The following is a 17802-nucleotide window of genomic DNA, read 5'->3' on the forward strand; positions in this document are numbered from 1 at the left end:
TTCACATGTAAGGCGGTAGCATATTCTCCAGCTGACAGTACAGCCGGCACAGCAGAGGGGAGAGGGCAGGAGGATGGCTAATGCCACCACCGCCTTTCTTGTGTGACATTAACACAATGCAAATCTTACCAGTCTAGGAAAAAACTAACCCAGCATGGAAGTTTTCGGCTGGGTTAGCAAGTTGCACTGGTTAAGCGATGGCTGAGCGAGCAGCAGAACTGACACAGGGAAAGAGACAGGGCTTTGGGCGCAGGGTGAGGACCGCGCTCTTTTCCATGTCACACTGATACTTTGGCTCTGCTGTGGGGCTGAACCAGACCCTGGCCCCCAGCCCGCATCCTGGCCACAGGCAGAGAAAGGGAATCCTCTAGATTAAGGGGAATCACTCTCCTCCTTTTAAAGGGAAAAGGAATCCTAGAACTTCTTAGGACTAGCTTACAATAAAAATAAAGGGAAATTATAAGTAACAGTCAAGCTTTCAGGCGGTGGCAGGTTTGGTTTGGGTGGGGTTTTTTTGTTCTGTTTAAAGCAAGAGTCCCCTATAAAATTAGGCGGTTAAAATGCAGTATACACAACATTTTAAGCTTGTTAAGGCACCTGAAACAGTCTGGTGATCAATATTAAAACAGGTATTGTCTTTCATATTCTAGCAGTTACTGTTTTCCACAAAATTAATCAAAATAAACTGCATCTGTATGAGAATGTTTTATTAAAAATACGTATCTTCTGTTTCACATATAAAGAACCAACACTGTAATTAAACACAACTTAAGAAGTTGGACAGGAATTACTTGAAAAAAATACAGATTCCTGTAATCCCAGAGCACCCAACCTTTGACTGCATAAGCCACATGAAAAAAATCTTCCTGTGTTCAAGACCTGTCCTGTACACAGCAAAGGGCCCAGGAAGGAGCAGCTGGTCAGAGGCAGGGGTGCTAACCGCTCCACCGCGGCCGTTCCCTGGCAGAGAAGCATGCATTCTTCTCCCCAAATCCAGCGAGGCCTGTCACTCCCCAGCCCTGCCGCTGGGCACAACGGTAATCTTAAGCAAGAGAAATGCTGGAGTGGCACTCGGCTCAAGTGTCACAGGTTGGCCACCTCTTTCTGCAAAGAAGGAGAAATACAGCACAGCACTTCCAGTTAATTTCACTTGGAATCCAGCAGAAACTCACATTAACAGCACTGTTGAAAGAAACCCAGCCGTGCTTCAGTGATACAACATGATACAACAGTCTTTTTGATAAAGATGACCTTAACTGAAACCTACACTGGAATCCACTAACTCTTGGATCCCCACTTTTCATAACTCAGATCCATCATAGACTTTTGCAAAGACATGATTTTCAAAGCAACAAGTTATCAGCTTAGGCAGCAGCAAATACTGATTGACAGTTTAGTGCATAAAAATCAAAGTCAGAATACAAAAGAGCTGTCAGAGACATCTGCTATTTAAGTGTACAGAACAAAACACAGGCTGCATTTACTCTCTATAGAAAACATCAGTTTGCCAGGCTGCCTTTCTTGCTCTGGAGATGCTGAAGATTCAGCTCCTTTTAAAGTCACCGAAAGATGTGACATCATCCCTCCAAAACGATCAAAATGCTTTGTAAATTCAGGCTCAAAAAGCATACCAGACACTGACTGTAAACTAACATATACTGGCCAACTCATAACTTAAGCAAGGCACAAACGAAAAAAGACACTGGGAGTGATGGGGAAGCAAGCTGATGTGAAATCACAAACCAGTGGTCCCTTTGCTTTGACCTGACAAAGCATCCAAGGATATGGGCAACTGAAACAGCAACAGTATCTAAGGTTGGACAACCAGAGTAACTGTAAAGTAAAGTTCAGTTTTGAAGAAAAAAAAGCTGGCTTGCATGTCATTATACATGTTCTAATCGCATACAAGTCATGATCTGATTAAAAGAAAAAGATACTTCATCTAACATCATACCTTGTAAACCTACGAGGGTATTAAATTCATGTAACTTTAGAGGCCTGTCTCCTTAAGTATTCTTTATCTTCTACAGTGTTAATTCCTTAGACTGCAATTTAATCAAGCACTCTATCTGAAAGGCCTGTCACTTTACTGACCATGCTGGGAATTTATGACAGAGATCAGCTTCCTCACTCAGTCCACTGAAGTCTGAGGTCTACCAGTTAAAACACACTGATTCCTCTTAATATACTGTTATCGCACAGATTGTAACAGAACAAGATTTGCCCAGCACAGCATTTGTTCCTATTTCTAATGCATGGAAAAGGAAACAAACTAACTTTCAGGACCTCAGATGAGTTTGCAGAACTGGAATTCAAGAACTCTATTTGATTTTTTAGCAAAGCAAATTTGTTCTGGGATTAATGAAATGCAAATATCCACTAAGATCCAGAATGCCACCAATCAAAATAACTTTCTTTACTGGAATGACATCTTAAACACAAGATCTCAATTTGCCAAAATCTGAGCAAATCAAATACTTGCCTTAATTGTAACACTCTTCAACTCAATGTCATCAAATTTCCAAGTAATTTCAAAGCCCATATTGAAAAGCTTTGATCCCTAGGGCTGTCTTGTTTTGCATTTTAGAAGGAAAAAATGATTTAAAGACATCCCAGGTGGGGAATTTATAATTCCTCCTCACCCTTGTAGAGCCACAAGGTGAAGCTCACAAATTATTCAAAACCTCACCTTACAGAAAATAGGAATGGGAAACTTTCTCCAGTTGTGAGGTGGCAGCATAGGAAATAACTGGATTTTAAAATAGCTCAACTTGAAAGATGTGGAAGAACAAGGCTGAAAAGGTTAAGTCTTAATCAGTAATTAAATAAGCTACAGCATGAAGAATCCAACAACCATAAAGATCAACTCTGAAAAATACACAAGCTCACTGTTACTTCTATATACATTAAAAAAAAAAAATTCTAGATTTAAAAATCTCTCCCCAGGGTTATAATCCCCTTCCTAGAGAGGTGTTGTTATAGCTTGTGTACAGTGTTCCAAAGGAATCTTTCATAGCCCTCATAGAATTCTTTATGGTTCTCCTAATCCATTTTGCAGTGAGTGACATTTCTCTCCAGAACTGAGTAGTACTTTAAAGCCTACTTGAAAATCCATCTTTAAGATGGCCTTCAAATAAAATACGCTTCTAAACAGAATTTTTAAATACAAGTGGTTTTTGTTTTAATCACAAAATAGATCTAGTGAATTTGCTAACTTATTAAAAAACAGACTAGAAATAAAATTCACAAAAATGTTTCTAGCCTCCAGTAATTCACAAAATGCTATTACAGTACAGAAGAACATTATTAGTTAAATCAGTTTTATTTCTTCTGACAGCTACTTTGAAAATAAAGGGTAATTTGACACTAACTCTATTACAGTAGTTCATAAGCAGGTAGCTTTTTGTGTGTGCAGTGGAAAACAAAGAACAGTGCTACAGAACTGAATTAGTCTGCCAAATACCCTTTTCAGACATCACATCTTAAAATATGTGTGTCTAGATGAACGAGAAACTCAGTGAACTCCCTGCATCCAGTTCCACTGCCTGCATTTGGATAATGCATGGGTGCAAGGGTCCACCGATGTAGCTCTTACAATGGGGTCAGAATCTAATAATAGCTTATCAAATAGCAAAGAGGTTCAAACCTGCTTTGATCTCAGTAAGCAGAAGTATAAAGCACTATTGTTAGTGTACTGTCCAGCATTAGCAGCAATTTTGTCTGTAGTGAGCTCAGAGTTAAAAAAAAAAACAACTTGGTCAGGAAGTAACATGCGAGAACAGCAATGTTCTTGCTGAACTCAGGTCTCCATTGCTTTGCACCTCGGGAAACTTGACCTTACAAATGATTATGCTCAGTGCAAGGCAGCAGAGAGAATCAAGCCTGCAATTTTCACCATTTGAGTGAGCACCAGAACTTGGCTTCCAAGACTTTGTCTTCTTAAGATGCATGTGTCACAACAGGAATGTCAATTTCTATGGCAGAGAGGCGAGAGCGTGCAGAATACGGCTGAGAGGCATAGCTGTGCATGCTAGGAGCATGGGAATAGAGGGGCTGCCAGAAAGGAGAAGGTAGGCTTTTACATGCACAGTACCACAGAAACAGCAGAACAGAAGTGAAAAACAGACCGCCAGCACTGGCAATGGCAATAAATACAGAGATGTCAAAGCTAAAGACAGGCTCATATTTTCTGTTCAGATAATTGTTATAAAAAATGACCCAGATTGACGGAGTGAGGCAAATGGCACACGCAAGCAGGAACAAGAGGCCAGCCACGAGATGGCAGCCTGCACTGTTTACAAGGCATTTGGCCAATTTGATGTTTGGCACGCTTGATACAAAGGCTGTGTTACACATGCCAATCAAGCAGAGAAACAGAGCTGAGACAGCAGTTAACATGCTCAGTGGAAGGGCAAACTGAAGAACACGCAAATCCAGTTGATCGACTGCAGTGTACCACTGGGGGTCATATATCACACAGTCTCGGCTCCCATCAAAGCGAGCACACTTAATCCACAGTCCAGTGTAAACGGTCACATTCCTCTCATTCTTGTTGAATGTGTACAGTCTCATTTGCCTCCAGTTTGGAAGCAGAACTGCTGCGAGGAGTCCAGCTACTGAGGCTGTTCCACTGAGGAAGGCCAGTACTGTTGCTGCATGAACATCCCGGCAGCCCATTCTTGCCTGCAGAAATTAAAAAGAAAAATTAAAAAAAATAAAAATCAGTAGGTGAAAGTTTATGGACACGGGGCTGACTACAGTTGACTTGTGCCAGGTTAATAAATTGGTATGGCAGCTGGTAGGCAGTAACTCTCTGGCACCTTCTTTGCCTTACACACTTATGCGGAGGTAACACCACCAAGTTCACACTTTAATGAAACCTCAGATTATTTCACAGACTGTTACGATTGCTTAGCTGACAGACTGCTAAATTTGCTGTGTTGAAGATCAAAAAGGAGCGCTTGAACATGCAATTCTACGCAGCATTTCACCTTGTGTCACTGCATGGACTTTTACAGAGTCCAGGGAGAGAAGGTGAATCACTGAGTGAGCATAATTTAAGAAGTTCACCTCTCCTCAACTGGCAGCTCCCTCTCTTTAACCCAGGTGTAGTATCAGACTGCATATTCAGTCCTACCGCACTGCCGTGTGAGTAAAAGGGAATCGCTTCAAACCATCATCATTAGACTGGACAAGCAATGCATATGTAGGCAGTTATCCACATTTTACACAGGCCAAATTGTTGATGAGAGCTGCAAGCTAGATGAGGAGGCTCTGTTGAGTAATAAACTATGATTTCTTCAAAAGCAATTAACAGTTCTTCCACACTACTTCTGCCTTTCAAAACCAGCTGTCCAAGCACACGAACAATTCGAGAAAGAAGATGGCTTTTCAGCATTCACATTTTCCTTTTCAGAGCAAGTGTTAAAGAATACTGCTTCCTTTTCAGTATAACCACTGTTTGCGTACCTAGTATAGCCTCTTGCCTGCAGAGATCCTGGGAAACAGTCTCAATGATGGGTCTTTAAAAAAAAAAAAAAAGACTCAATTTGAGTAATCCCTTCTCTGGGTGCTCAAGATACTTCAAAGAAGCCTAATACATAATAGGCACTGAGCATCCACCCCAGAGTGTACTTGAAGCAGGACACTAAAAATTATAGTACCTAAAAATAAGCAGATACTTTGAAAATTCTCACTGAGCACCATTCAGTCAAAAACTCCTACTGAAATTTCTTCCAAATCATTATACTGCATTGTGCTTATTTGTCTAAAGTCACAAAACAATTCTTTAGGTACCAGAAGTTCTACCTAATGCATATACAAATAACTGAATATCTGTATCTCAGAAAGGTTACAGACATGGTTACAACCAAAGAGGAAATTGGATCTGATCCCTTACTACCCTTCTAGACCTGCAAACATCAAATGCCCAGGGAACTTTTCAGATAAGGAATTTCCATGCATACTGGAAGCAGACTACGAGCATTATCAAGCTATACAACTAGCCAGCATTTTATTGATTTATAGACAAATAAATAAAGCCCAATTTGTTTTGTAAGAAAGCACTAGGCATTTATTTACTTTTTATGCCATCTAACCCTGAAGGATTGCAATGGTATGTGGGTACCATTTAAGTGCTGATCATACTCTTTTAAAGAAGCACTGCTGAAAAGAAATAATGACAACCACATTTATGCTAAAAATACACCTTATTCATCAAAAAGATGGCATTATATTTTTGCTAAGAATAGCTGCGCGTGGGCAAGCTACTGTTCTCATGGCAGTAACCTTTTCAGATAGCGGGTCATTAATAAGATACCCCCTGGGTAGGGGGATCCAAGACTTATTTTCATCATAATTGATTTAATACTATGCTTAACCTCAGCTTCAGGAAAGTTAACACAACCAACTTGCAAGGAAACGGAACTATAACAAATGAGCTTGAAGGGTAGATCTAATATAGCATCAAATTTTGTTCTCCTCAAGCTTGATACTTTTGCTCTTCCATAAAGAGCTTGCCTTTGCCTGGATAAAACTTCCATGCAGGCAGGGCATACTCTAAGACAGAGCTCTATGAGAAGCAGCTGGAATAAGCACAAGACTGACCGTTTTCAGAAACCCACTGTTTCTGCAAATTCATTTGCAATAGTAGATGATGAAAATCTGGGCAGAGTTAATGCAGGGTGGGCCAGAAGTGATGTGAGGTTCACCCATATTCTCTAATACAAGAAGATAGAAGAAAAAAAATGGGGTATTTTCTTTTGTCCTGGTTTCAGCTGGGATAGAGTTAATTTTCTTCCTAGTAGCTAGTATAGTGCTGTGTTTTGGATTTAGGATGAGAATAACGTTGATAACACACTGATGTTTTAGCTGTTGCTGAGCAGTGCTTACACTACATCAAGGACTTTTCAGCTTCTCATGCTCTACTGACTGAGAAGGCTGGAGATGCACAAGAAGCTGGGAGGGGGCACAGCCAGGACAGCTGACCCAAACTGGCCAACGGAATATGCCATACTATATGACATCATGCTCAGTATATAAACTAGCGGAAAGCTGGCTGGGGGGCTGCTGCTGGTTATCAGTTGGTGAGCCATTGCATCGTGCATCAGTTGCTTTGTATATTCTTTTATTATTACTCTTTTATTTTATTTCAATTATCAAACTGTTCTCATCTCAAAAAAAACCCACAAGTTTTCTCACTTTTACCCTTCTGATTCTCTCCCCCATCCCACCGGGGGGTGAGTGAGCGAACGGCTGCGCGGTGCTCAGTTGCCAGCTGAGGTTAAACCACCACAATCTGTTTTGGTGCCCAACGTGGGGCTCAACAGGTTGAGATAATAACAAATCTGATCAGAGTGCATTAGAACAAATTTGTTATAAACATTCATTATATTAGTTTGATTAGTCGGTGGTCACAATGTTGATTAATTTGCTCAGAGTTGTGTTATGTAACACCTTACTTGCAGTATATGCTCCCTGTTGTGCTGTTTATCACCACTGGGAGCTGGGTCAAGGTTATCATTTTGCTGTACTTTGTAACACTGGCTTACGATATGATAAAATGGCTGGTCGTGAGGCTAATCCAGTATTTATACTCAGCATTGCTGTCATCTCTGTACTTTGGGAGCCATCTCTCGGAAACTATTAATAATTACATTTTGTACCTTTTCTACTCGGAGAGCCAATTTACGGCGGAGACGCCTTCCTTCACCTTCCCCTTCTCCTCCAGGCTAGTTACAATAGCTCTTGAGAATTTTGAATATCCTTGGGATGTTCAAACTAGCATGTTCCTGTTGCTCCTGCTCCTGAATGTGTTTCAGGTCTTAATTAAAGTTAAACAACTGTTTAAGAATACCACCCAGAGATCTACCCAAGGCTAGATAGTTATGAGTGACAGGGTATGTAGGATAGTATGGGCAAGTACCTAGGACAGTGGTCACCTCCAGTATTTTGGAACTTCACGCCTGAAAAAGTGCAGAATCCTGAAAAAGTAGTAAAGTATTTGGAAAAAGTATGCTGTCACTCTGGCAATTCCAGAGAGACACAAATCCCTGCAATGTCCTGGGGCCTGGCCCATGCCAGCCGAGCCCTGCTCAACACTATTCAGTACCCTCAACGGGAAGAGAAGGTCTCTGGATATGATGACAAAACGACAGGCATTGCGGCTACTCCAACCCCTGCGACAGGCGCTGCAGCTGAACCAGAGAACCAACCCATGCTGGTATCAGTCGCCCCTATACACAAGAAGAAATCTTGGGAGTGAAAGTCAGCTTGTTTAGTAAGGAATGATGAAAAAGCAGGGCCATCACGAGAAGAGGAAGAGGCAGAACTCATAAACGAGACTGTAACCACCCAATCCCTATCCCTAAGCGAGCAGCGAAATATGCAAAAGGATTTCAGCTGTCATCCAGCGAGCACATTGTCACCTGGCGGCTCCCATGCTGGGATAACGGGGCCAGTAGCCTGGAATTAGAGGGTAGGGAAGCCAAGCAGCTGGGATCCCTTTCTAGGGAAGGGGGCATTGACAAAGCGATTGGACAAGGGGCACAAGCCCTCAGCCTCTGGAGGCGACTCCTGTCAGGCATGAAGGAAAGGTATCCCTTCAAGGAAGATGTTATATGTCACCCAGGGAAGTGGACCACCATGGACAGAGGTATCCAGTACCTGAGGGAATTAGTCACGCTGGAGGTAATTTATAGTGACCTGGACAACAAGCAGTTATCCAAAGATCCAGATGAAGTTCAGTGTACACAACCCATGTAGTGGAAGTTTGTATGGAGCACACCAGCATTGCATGCAAACTCATTGGCAGTAATGACCTGGAAAGATGGAGAGGAACAAACTGTGCATGAATCATAGAATCATACAGGTTGGAAAAGACCTCTAAGATCATCGTGTCCAACCGTCAACCCACCACACCATGCCCACTACACCATGTCCCTAAGGGCCTCATCTACACGTCTTTTAAATACCTCCAGGGATGGTGACTCCACCACTTCCCTGGGCAGCCTGTTCCAAGGCCTGACCACTCTTTCAGGAAAGAAATTTTTCCTAATGTTCAATCTAAACCTCCCTTGGCGCAACTTGAGGCCATTTCCTCTTGTCCTATCGCTAGTTACTTGGGAGAAGAGACCAACACCCACCTCGCTACAACCTCCTTTCAGGTAGTTGTAGAGCGCGATGAGGTCTCCCCTCAGCCTCCTCTTCTCCAGACTAAACAACCCCAGTTCCCTCAGCCGCTCCTCATAAGACTTGTGCTCCAGGCCCTTCACCAGCTTCGTTGCCCTCCTCTGGACACGCTGCAGCACCTCCATGTCCTTCTTGTAGTGAGGGGCCCAAAACTGAACACAGTATTCGAGGTGCGGCCTCACCAGTGCCGAGTACAGGGGCACGATCACCTCCCTGCTCCTGCTGGCCACACTATTTCTGATACAGGCCAGGATGCCGTTGGCCTTCTTGGCCACCTGAGCACACTGCCGGCTCATGTTCAGCCGGCTGTCAACCAGTACCCCCAGGTCCTTTTCCTCTGGGCAGCTTTCCAGCCACTCTTCCCCAAGCCTGTAGCGTTGCCTGGGGTTGTTGTGGCCGAAGTGCAGGACCCGGCACTTGGCTGGCCAACTCCGACAATACGAAGAAAGTCTCTCTTCCTCCCTACGGGCCTGCGCCTTGGCTGTGGAAAAATTGTCCTGGGAGGTCGAGCAACTCAAAGAGGATATATCCTTCTCCCCACCTGCACGGGCCAGTATCTCAGCTATTAGGAGCAAGCGTCTCTCTGCTCAAGAGAGAGGATACAGTGGATATACACCACGGGCCACCCTGTGATTTCACCTGCGTGACCATGGACAGGACATGAGAAAGTGGGATGGAAAATCTACCTCAACCCTAGAGGCATGGCTATGTGAGTTGCAAGAAAAAACAATCACACAAGGGGGTTCTTCCAGGAAAACTGCTGCTCCAGTCTCCAGCGAGCAGTTCCCTACACAGAATAGAAGGGCTGATCTTACTCCTGATTTTAATGAAGGATCTCCTGACTCGTATTTACAAGAAGTGAGTAACGAATACTATGACCAGGACTAGAAGGCCCTGCCTCCAGCCAGGTGGAGGAAAGGGACAACCGGGTTTACTGGACTGTGTGGATTCCATGGCCTGGCACATCAGACCCACAGGAGCATAAGGCTCTAGCGGACACCGGTGCGCAGTGTGCCCTGATGCCATCAAGCTATAAAGGGGTGTCCAGTACACCTGGAACCGACTGCCCCAGGGGTGGAAACACAGCCCTACCATTTGCCATGGACTGATCCAGACTGCACTGGAACAGGGTAAGGCTCCCAAACACCTGCAATAAATTGATGACATCACTGTGTGGGGCAGCACAGCAGAAGAAGTTTTTGAGAAAGGGAAAAGAATAGTCCAAATCCTTCTGAAAGCCGGTTTTGCCATAAAACAAAGTAAGGTCAAGGGACCTGCACAGGAGATCCAGTTTTTAGGAATAAAATGGCAAGATGGACGTCGTCAGATCCCAATGGATGTGATCAACAAAATAACAGCCACCAACTAGCAAAAAGGAAACACAAGCTTTCTTAGGCGTTGTGGGCTGTTGGAGAATGCATATTCCAAATTACAGCCTGATTGTAAGCCCTCTCTATCAAGTGACCCAGAAGAACAATTTCAAACGGGGCCCTGAGCAACGACAAGCCTTTGAACAAATTACATGGGACATAGTCCATGCAGTAGCCCTTGGGCCAGTCCAGGCAGGACAAGACGTAAAAAATGTGCTCTACACCGCAGCTGGGGAGAATGGCCCTACCTGAAGCCGCTGGCAGAAAGCACCAGGGGAGACTCGAGGTCGACCCTTAGGGTTTTGGAGTCAGGGATACAGAGGATCCGAGGCCCGCTACACTCCAACTGAGAAGGAGATATTGGCAGCACATGAAGGGGTTCGAGCTGCTTTGGAAGTGGTTGGTACCACAGCTCCTCCTGGCACCCCGACTGCCGGTGCTGGGCTGGATGTTCAAAGGGAGCGTCCCCTCTACACATCGTGCAACCGATGCTACGTGGAGTAAGTGGGTGGCACTGATCACACAACGGGCTCAAATAGGAAACCCCAGTCGCCCAGGAATCTTGGAAGGGATCATGGACCGGCCAGAAGGGAAAGATTTTGGAATATCCCCAGAGGAGGAGGTGATGTGTGCTGAAGAGGCCCCACTGTATAATAAACTACCAGAAAACGAGAAGCAATATGCCCTGTTCACGGATGGGTCCTGTCGCCTTGTGGGAAAACATCAGAGGCGGAAAGCTGCTGTATGGAGTCCTATACGACCAGTTGCAGGAACTGCTGAAGGAGACGGTGAATCGAGTCAGTTTGCAGAGGTGAAAGCCATCCAGCTGGCTTTGGATGTTCCCGAATGAGAAAAATGGCCAGTACTTTATCTTTATACTGACTCATGGATGGTGGCAAATGCCCTGTGGGGGTGGTTGCAGCAGTGGAAGCAAAACAACTGGCAGTGCAGAGGTAAAGCCATCTGGGCTGCCCGGGTAGAGAACCTGGTTGTAAAAGTACGTCACGTAGATGCTCACGTACCCAAGAGTCGGGCCACTGAAGAACATCAAAACAACCAGCAGGTGGACCAGGCTGCTGAGATTGAAGTGGCTGAGGTGGATCTGGACTGGCAACATACAGGTGAATTATTTATAGCTTGGTTGGCCCATGACACTTCAGGCCATCAAGGAAGAGATGCCACACATAGATGGGCTCGTGATCAAGGGGTGGACTTGACCATGGACACTATTGCACAGGTTATCCATGAATGTGAAACATGCGCTGCAATCAAGCAAGCCAAGCAGGTTAAACCTCTCTGGTATGGAGGATAATGGCTGAAATATAAATATGGGGAGGCCTGGCAGAGTCTTTATATCACACTCCCACAAACCCGCCAAGGCAAGAGCCATGGGCTCACCATGGTAGAAGCAATGACTGGATGGCTGGAAACATATCCTGTGCCACCGCCCGGAACACTATCCTGGGCCTTGAAAAGCAAGTCCTATGGCGACATGGCACCCCAGAAAGAATTGAGTCAGACAACAGAACTCATTTCCGAAACGCCCTCATAGACACCTGGGCCAAAGAGCGTGGCACTGAGTGGGTCTATCACATCCTCTACCATGCACCAGCCTCTGGGAAAATCGAACGATACAACGGGCTGTTAAAGACTACGCTGAGAGCAATGGGTGGTGGGACATTCAAACATTGGGACACACATTTAGCAAAGGCCACCTGGTTAGTCAATACCAGGGGATCTGCCAATCGAGCTGGCCCTGCCCAGTCAAAACTTTTATGTACTGTAGAAGGCGATAAAGTCTCTGTAGTGCACATAAAAAATAAGCTGGGGAAGACAGTCTAGGTTATTCCTGCCTCAGGCAAAGGTAAACCCATCCATGGGATTGCTTTTGCTCCAGGATCTGGGTACACTTCGTGCGTGATGCAGGAGGACAGGGAATTCTGATGTGTACCTCAAGGGGATTTGATTCTGGGTGTGAATAGCCAATGATTTGAATTGTATGATGTTAACTGCTATGTATATCATCACTTCTATACTGGCTGTATGCCATATCAATGGTATTACAATGAGAATCACCCATTCTTCTTAATGAAGAATGAACTTTGATGAAAACTAAGCAAATCACAGTGATAATGGAACCAGAACTGGCTTCAGCATGCAACAATCCAACACCACACACCATCTCTCCTGCCCTGAAGGACTATTATGACAGATGGACTAAATGAACTCAAAGGACATTTTACAGGGATGGCCCATAGACTAAGGGAATGATATCTGTGTGTATATATCAAAAGACAGGAAAAGTGGTGGTAATTAATTGGTATGTATTGGAAAATGTGGGACCTGGGCATGATGTAGATGGTATAAAATAAGGGGTGGATACTGTCCTGGTTTCGGCTGGGATAGAGTTAATTTTCTTCCTAGTAGCTAGTATAGTGCTGTGTTTTGGATTTAGGATGAGAATAACGTTGATAACACACTGATGTTTTAGCTGTTGCTGAGCAGTGCTTACACTACATCAAGGACTTTTCAGCTTCTCATGCTCTACTGACTGAGAAGGTTGGAGATGCACAAGAAGCTGGGAGGGGGCACAGCCAGGACAGCTGACCCAAACTGGCCAACGGAATATTCCATACTATATGACATCATGCTCAGTATATAAACTAGCGGAAAGCTGGCTGAGGGTCCGCTGCTCGGGGACTGGCTGGGCATCGGTTGGCGGGTGGTGAGCCATTGCATCGTGCATCACTTGCTTTGTATATTCTTTTATTGTTATTATTATTACTACTACTCTTTTATTTTATTTCAATTATCAAACTTTCTTATTTCAATGCATGAGTTTTCTCACTTTCACTCTTCCAATTCTCTCCCCGCTACACCGGCGGGGTAGCAAGCGAGCGGCTGCGTGGTCCTCAGTCGCCGGCTGGGGTTAAACCATGACATGTTTCCTTCTACATCATCAAAGCGTAGTTATGGCAAGGGCTACACAGCCAGGACTTTGGATAGCATGCGGAAATTTGTATTTTTCTATTACCTCTGCTGTACCAGTTACATGGACAGAAGACTTTAGTCCCTAGTTCATCCTATAGTTGCCAGGTGTGTTTAGGCGACCCTGCATCCTTGTTTGCTGGCCATTCCTGGCAGATGCACCAAGGGTGGGTTTTTCTGGGTTGAGTTTTGTTGTTGTTGTTTTTTGGGGTTTGGTTGGTTGGTTTGGGGTTGGTTTAGGTTTTTTTTGGTTGATGGTGGTATTTGGTTTTTGAGGGTGTTTTGGTTTTTTTTTTGCTTTAAAAAAAAAAAAGAGAAATTCCTTAGTACTTCTCTTGGGGTAGGAAGGGAAAGACATAGAAAATATTCTCCCATTTAAGGAAAATTTTCCTATTAGAGGGTCTCAAAGGAAAGTGAATTTGTAGGTAAGTTATCCATGATCCCCCCATCAGGGGAAACTTGTCCCATCTTGCAAATACTGCTAGCCTTTATAGCTGTAATTATAGCTTCAGGTACAGATCCCTGATTAAGACAGTAACAAAACAGATGTTGTCTTAATTAAGATTGATCCAGTGTACTTACCAGCAGTGTGTCCAAATCAAGAAAAGCCTTAGCAACTTTTAGAAGTAGGAAAAAAGGTGTTACTGGATCTAAGAAACAGAACAAGGAGAGAGTCAACATCACATTTGTTTCATGCAATTCCAGCAACAGTGTTTACATTGTAACTCAGAAATAAGGAATCTCAGATCTGTTTACATTAGGCCAATTCCATCACCTTTCTACAATTTCCTCTTATTTAAAAAACAAATCTCAATCTACTTTTTTTTTCCTTCCCCCAGAGCATGTTCTTTTTCTTTCTACTCATCTGTCTTCATGCAACAGATAAGACGGGTGCAAAAAACTCCTCTTCTTAGGGGTGTTCCAAGACACAGAGATGTTCACATCCTGAATTTTATGTTTCTAGCAAAAAAAATCCATATACAGTAATACAAAATGATTATTTCAGATGCTAGGTTCCAGGCTGCACTTAAACAGCAAGAAGGAAGGGGTGCAATGATTTTTTTAATGTCAGAGAACAAAACACAGACTCTAAACTGTTTATATACTTGTGGTTCTCTATTCCTTCCTGGCTTCTACACAAAGGTTTGAGGGAAAAGGGAGAAAGACAGGAAGTACTGGTGATGCCTTTTCAGTGGCTGTCCAGCTTTTCCAGAGGAAGAGAAAGGACCCTCTTGTGGATTCTCTTTACACCCACATCTGGGACCCACACCACTGAGTCCCAAGAGCAGCTCTGCAGGTTATAAAAGGAAAATCGTTTTTCTACTGGACAGTGTCAGACCTACAAGCATGTCTTTATGTGACTGTTAAGAGCTACAACCTAAAAGTGAGTTTGCTGTACTAACAGCTACAAGGACATAGAGTTTATTCTAAATGACCTATATCAAAACATGAAATATTATAACATTTATATATATGTAGTCTCCTGGGGTGCAACATCTAAGAAATTCTTCTATCAAACCATCTAGGCAAGAGAGAGACCTTACAGCACACACTCATGCAACTCAAATTTTTCACTAAATGAGAAGCGAGTTTCCAAGTCTAGAGTCCTCCAATACGAATGCTATTGCATATAAGACACAGTAATGCAGACACAATCAAATGAAGCATCTCACTGCATTTCCACTACCTGGTTAATTAACCAAGATTGCTATGGGTAAATGCAGCAATTTGGGCAAACTAACTATGCAGGGCTGCAGAGGTCAGTGTCAACATGTTCAATTGGATTTGGAGGAGAAATAGCAGCTCCTTTTTTTTGTTGTTTTTTTTTTTTTTTGAGTTCGGAACTCAAAAAAAAAATTACTGCATAGCTCAGAGCAGCTGTTTTTATTCACTAACATTTCTGAGCAATTTTCAAGCTTTCTGTGCATTTAGCAGCAACTGAAGCCAAGATAAACACACAGATTCCTCTCCAGCTTCACACTCCAAACTATCAGCCAGGGCTCAGTAACAACCATAATTAAGTAGAAAATTAGTACTGGCAAACAAACCTGTCAGAAAGGGAACTGTACCCAGCCCAGGAGTCCCTCCCATTAAATGATGAAAACCCATGGCCACCAGCTGTTGTAATAAACAGAGCAGGTACGGCATGTTCTACAACAGCCAACTCAGAAAGCCCTCCATTTCTGCAGACATGGAGTTTCTTTTCTCTTCCTCTAGCTGTTTAGTCCATCTGATTTTATTCACTGTCACGGGTGCTGTTGATCAATGAGGGACCTCAGCCACTTCTGAACTAGCTGTCCAAGGGAAGCAGTCCAAGCACACTTTGGCCAGGATAGGTGAAACCTTGTCTTGCATTAGATTCTAGACTCAAGCTTCTCACACCCCAAGCATTTTACAGCTGCAGTACTCAAGGCTCTTGTATCTGATCCACAAGAGTTACCAGTCCTAATACCACTTCAGGGACAGATTTTACCATGGCTCCTATTCTAAAGGCCTACATTGCTGTAACAAGAGATGCTGACCGAAGCAAGTTAAAAACTGGTAAATCATTAACTGCCCACAAGCTAAAAAAATGGAGCAAAGAAGAAAAAAAAAGGCATTTACTAGAGACATAATTCAGTGATGAGTAAAGTCAGTTCTGTTCCCTTGCACGGCCTTGAGAAGACCATGGTCTGGGAACCACCGCTGTTCTGTAAAGCCCTGCAGGAGGGAGGTCACAGTAAGTACAATTTATAAACGAATGCTTTCTGAAACTATCCACGACAGTATTATCAGTTTAAAAAATTATTACGAGTTTTGGATAACTGACCACCAGAAACAGGAGACCAACACCTGTCCTGTCTCAAGATAACTGGAAGTAACGGATACAGAATCAGTGCCACCAGTCAGTTTTTTCCTTCTGGAAATCAATCACACAGTTCCAAGTTCTACAAAACTCCTATTAAAAATTAAATCCAGACGTAAAGGATTAGAATTAACATTCCTATCTAATACCTTAGGAGTTTCAAAAAAAACTTGTAGCACGAGTAATTATTCTACCGGCTGATTTGGAAAAAACAGATGACGCGCAGCCGAGGCTGAAGCGGAAAACACGCACTCCCCCGGAGGGGCCCGGCAGCTCCGCGCGCGCCCCCGGCACGCGCCAGGCGCCGCCGGTACCCGCTCACAGGGAGCGCCCTCCCGACCCAAGCGCACGAACCCTGCCGCACTGCGAACCGAGACTTGCCGGGGAGCAGGGCTAACCTGGCAAGGGCCGCAGAAACCATCCCCCCGGCTTAACGTGCCTACCGGCGGCGGGCGGAGCGCGAGCGCGCAGCCCCCGCGCACAGCCCTCCCAGCGGCAGCGCGCCGGGCCGGCAACCCCCCTCACGGCCAGGCGGCCGCGGCAGCTCCCGTCGGGGCAGAGCCGGAGCCGCGTCCACCCCCAAGTCAGACGCCCGTTCTCGCCACTCACCCTCCTGCCAGGGCGCGGGGGCACCATCGCCGCTGCGCTTCCCGACCTCCGCGCGCCGGAGCGGCTTCTCCCCTCTCAGGCTCTCGGGAGGCCGCGGCCGGTCGCCGGACGCCCGGAGGGTTGTGGGGTTGTAGTCCAGCGCCGCCGCAGTGCCAGCCCCCAGCCCCCCGCGCGTACTACAACTCCCGGCGTCCCCCGCGGCGCCCCCCGCAGGGCGGTGCTGGGTGCGCGGGGGCGAGCCGCAAGGCGGGGCCGGGCCGCGGCAGGCGCCCGCGCGGAGGGGCGGTGCTGCGGGGCAGGCCGCTCCAAGGCCGGCCCTCACGCCCCTCCCGCGGGGACGAGCCGGCCGCTCGGTTTTGCCTGTTTTTAAGGAGGGCTGCAATTGGCACGCAGACCCGCGGCTGGAAAAACCGATGCTTTAAAATCCATTCCTCAAATAGATCAGCGACGTTAGCGGAGCCGGCGCCGTTACTCTCACCAGCACCTCACGAGGCATCGAACAAAACTTAACTCTTTAGAATCCCGCCTGAGCTTTTGCTGGGTCTCGGGAGCAATTGATTTGCAGGCCCCGAAGGAGCCACACAGCCACCTGCTCTCTGCGGAGCTCACCTCAGGGGGATCCCTTTCCCCGCGCTTTGCGTTGCTGCTTCCAGCTGAACCCAGCACGTGCCCTGCAGCGCCCGCCTGCTCACTGGGGACAGCTGGCCAAACTGGTCGGGGATTCCCAGGCCACATCGCGTCAGCAATAAAACCTGGGGGGTTGGTCTTCCCAAAGTGGCTGTTCAGCGCGAGAGCGGTTGG

The 17802-nt window shown here is 45.3% G+C and overlaps 1 protein-coding gene across 7 annotated transcripts; it reads right to left on the reverse strand.

Moving 5' to 3' along the window:
- Positions 1-692: 692 nt before the first annotated feature.
- On the reverse strand, positions 693-17182 carry CLDN12 (claudin 12). 7 transcript variants are annotated; one of them, XM_075143819.1, is made up of 5 exons: positions 17002-17140; positions 14130-14197; positions 6607-6719; positions 5470-5522; positions 693-4683 (listed from the first exon to the last, which is right to left on the reverse strand). In XM_075143819.1, the coding sequence occupies exon 5, from the start codon at positions 4675-4677 to the stop codon at positions 3940-3942; it is 738 nt and encodes a 245-aa protein (XP_074999920.1). In that variant the 5' UTR covers positions 4678-4683; positions 5470-5522; positions 6607-6719; positions 14130-14197; positions 17002-17140; the 3' UTR covers positions 693-3939. The 7 variants fall into 7 exon arrangements, with proteins under 7 accessions (XP_074999920.1, XP_074999923.1, XP_074999919.1 ...); XM_075143822.1 differs by lacking the exon at positions 6607-6719 and adding an exon at positions 16152-16247 and having other exon boundaries at positions 17002-17089; XM_075143818.1 differs by lacking the exon at positions 6607-6719.
- Positions 17183-17802: the final 620 nt, after the last annotated feature.

This window comes from Calonectris borealis, chromosome 2 (genome assembly GCF_964195595.1).
Source record: "Calonectris borealis chromosome 2, bCalBor7.hap1.2, whole genome shotgun sequence".
NCBI lineage: Eukaryota > Metazoa > Chordata > Aves > Procellariiformes > Procellariidae > Calonectris > Calonectris borealis.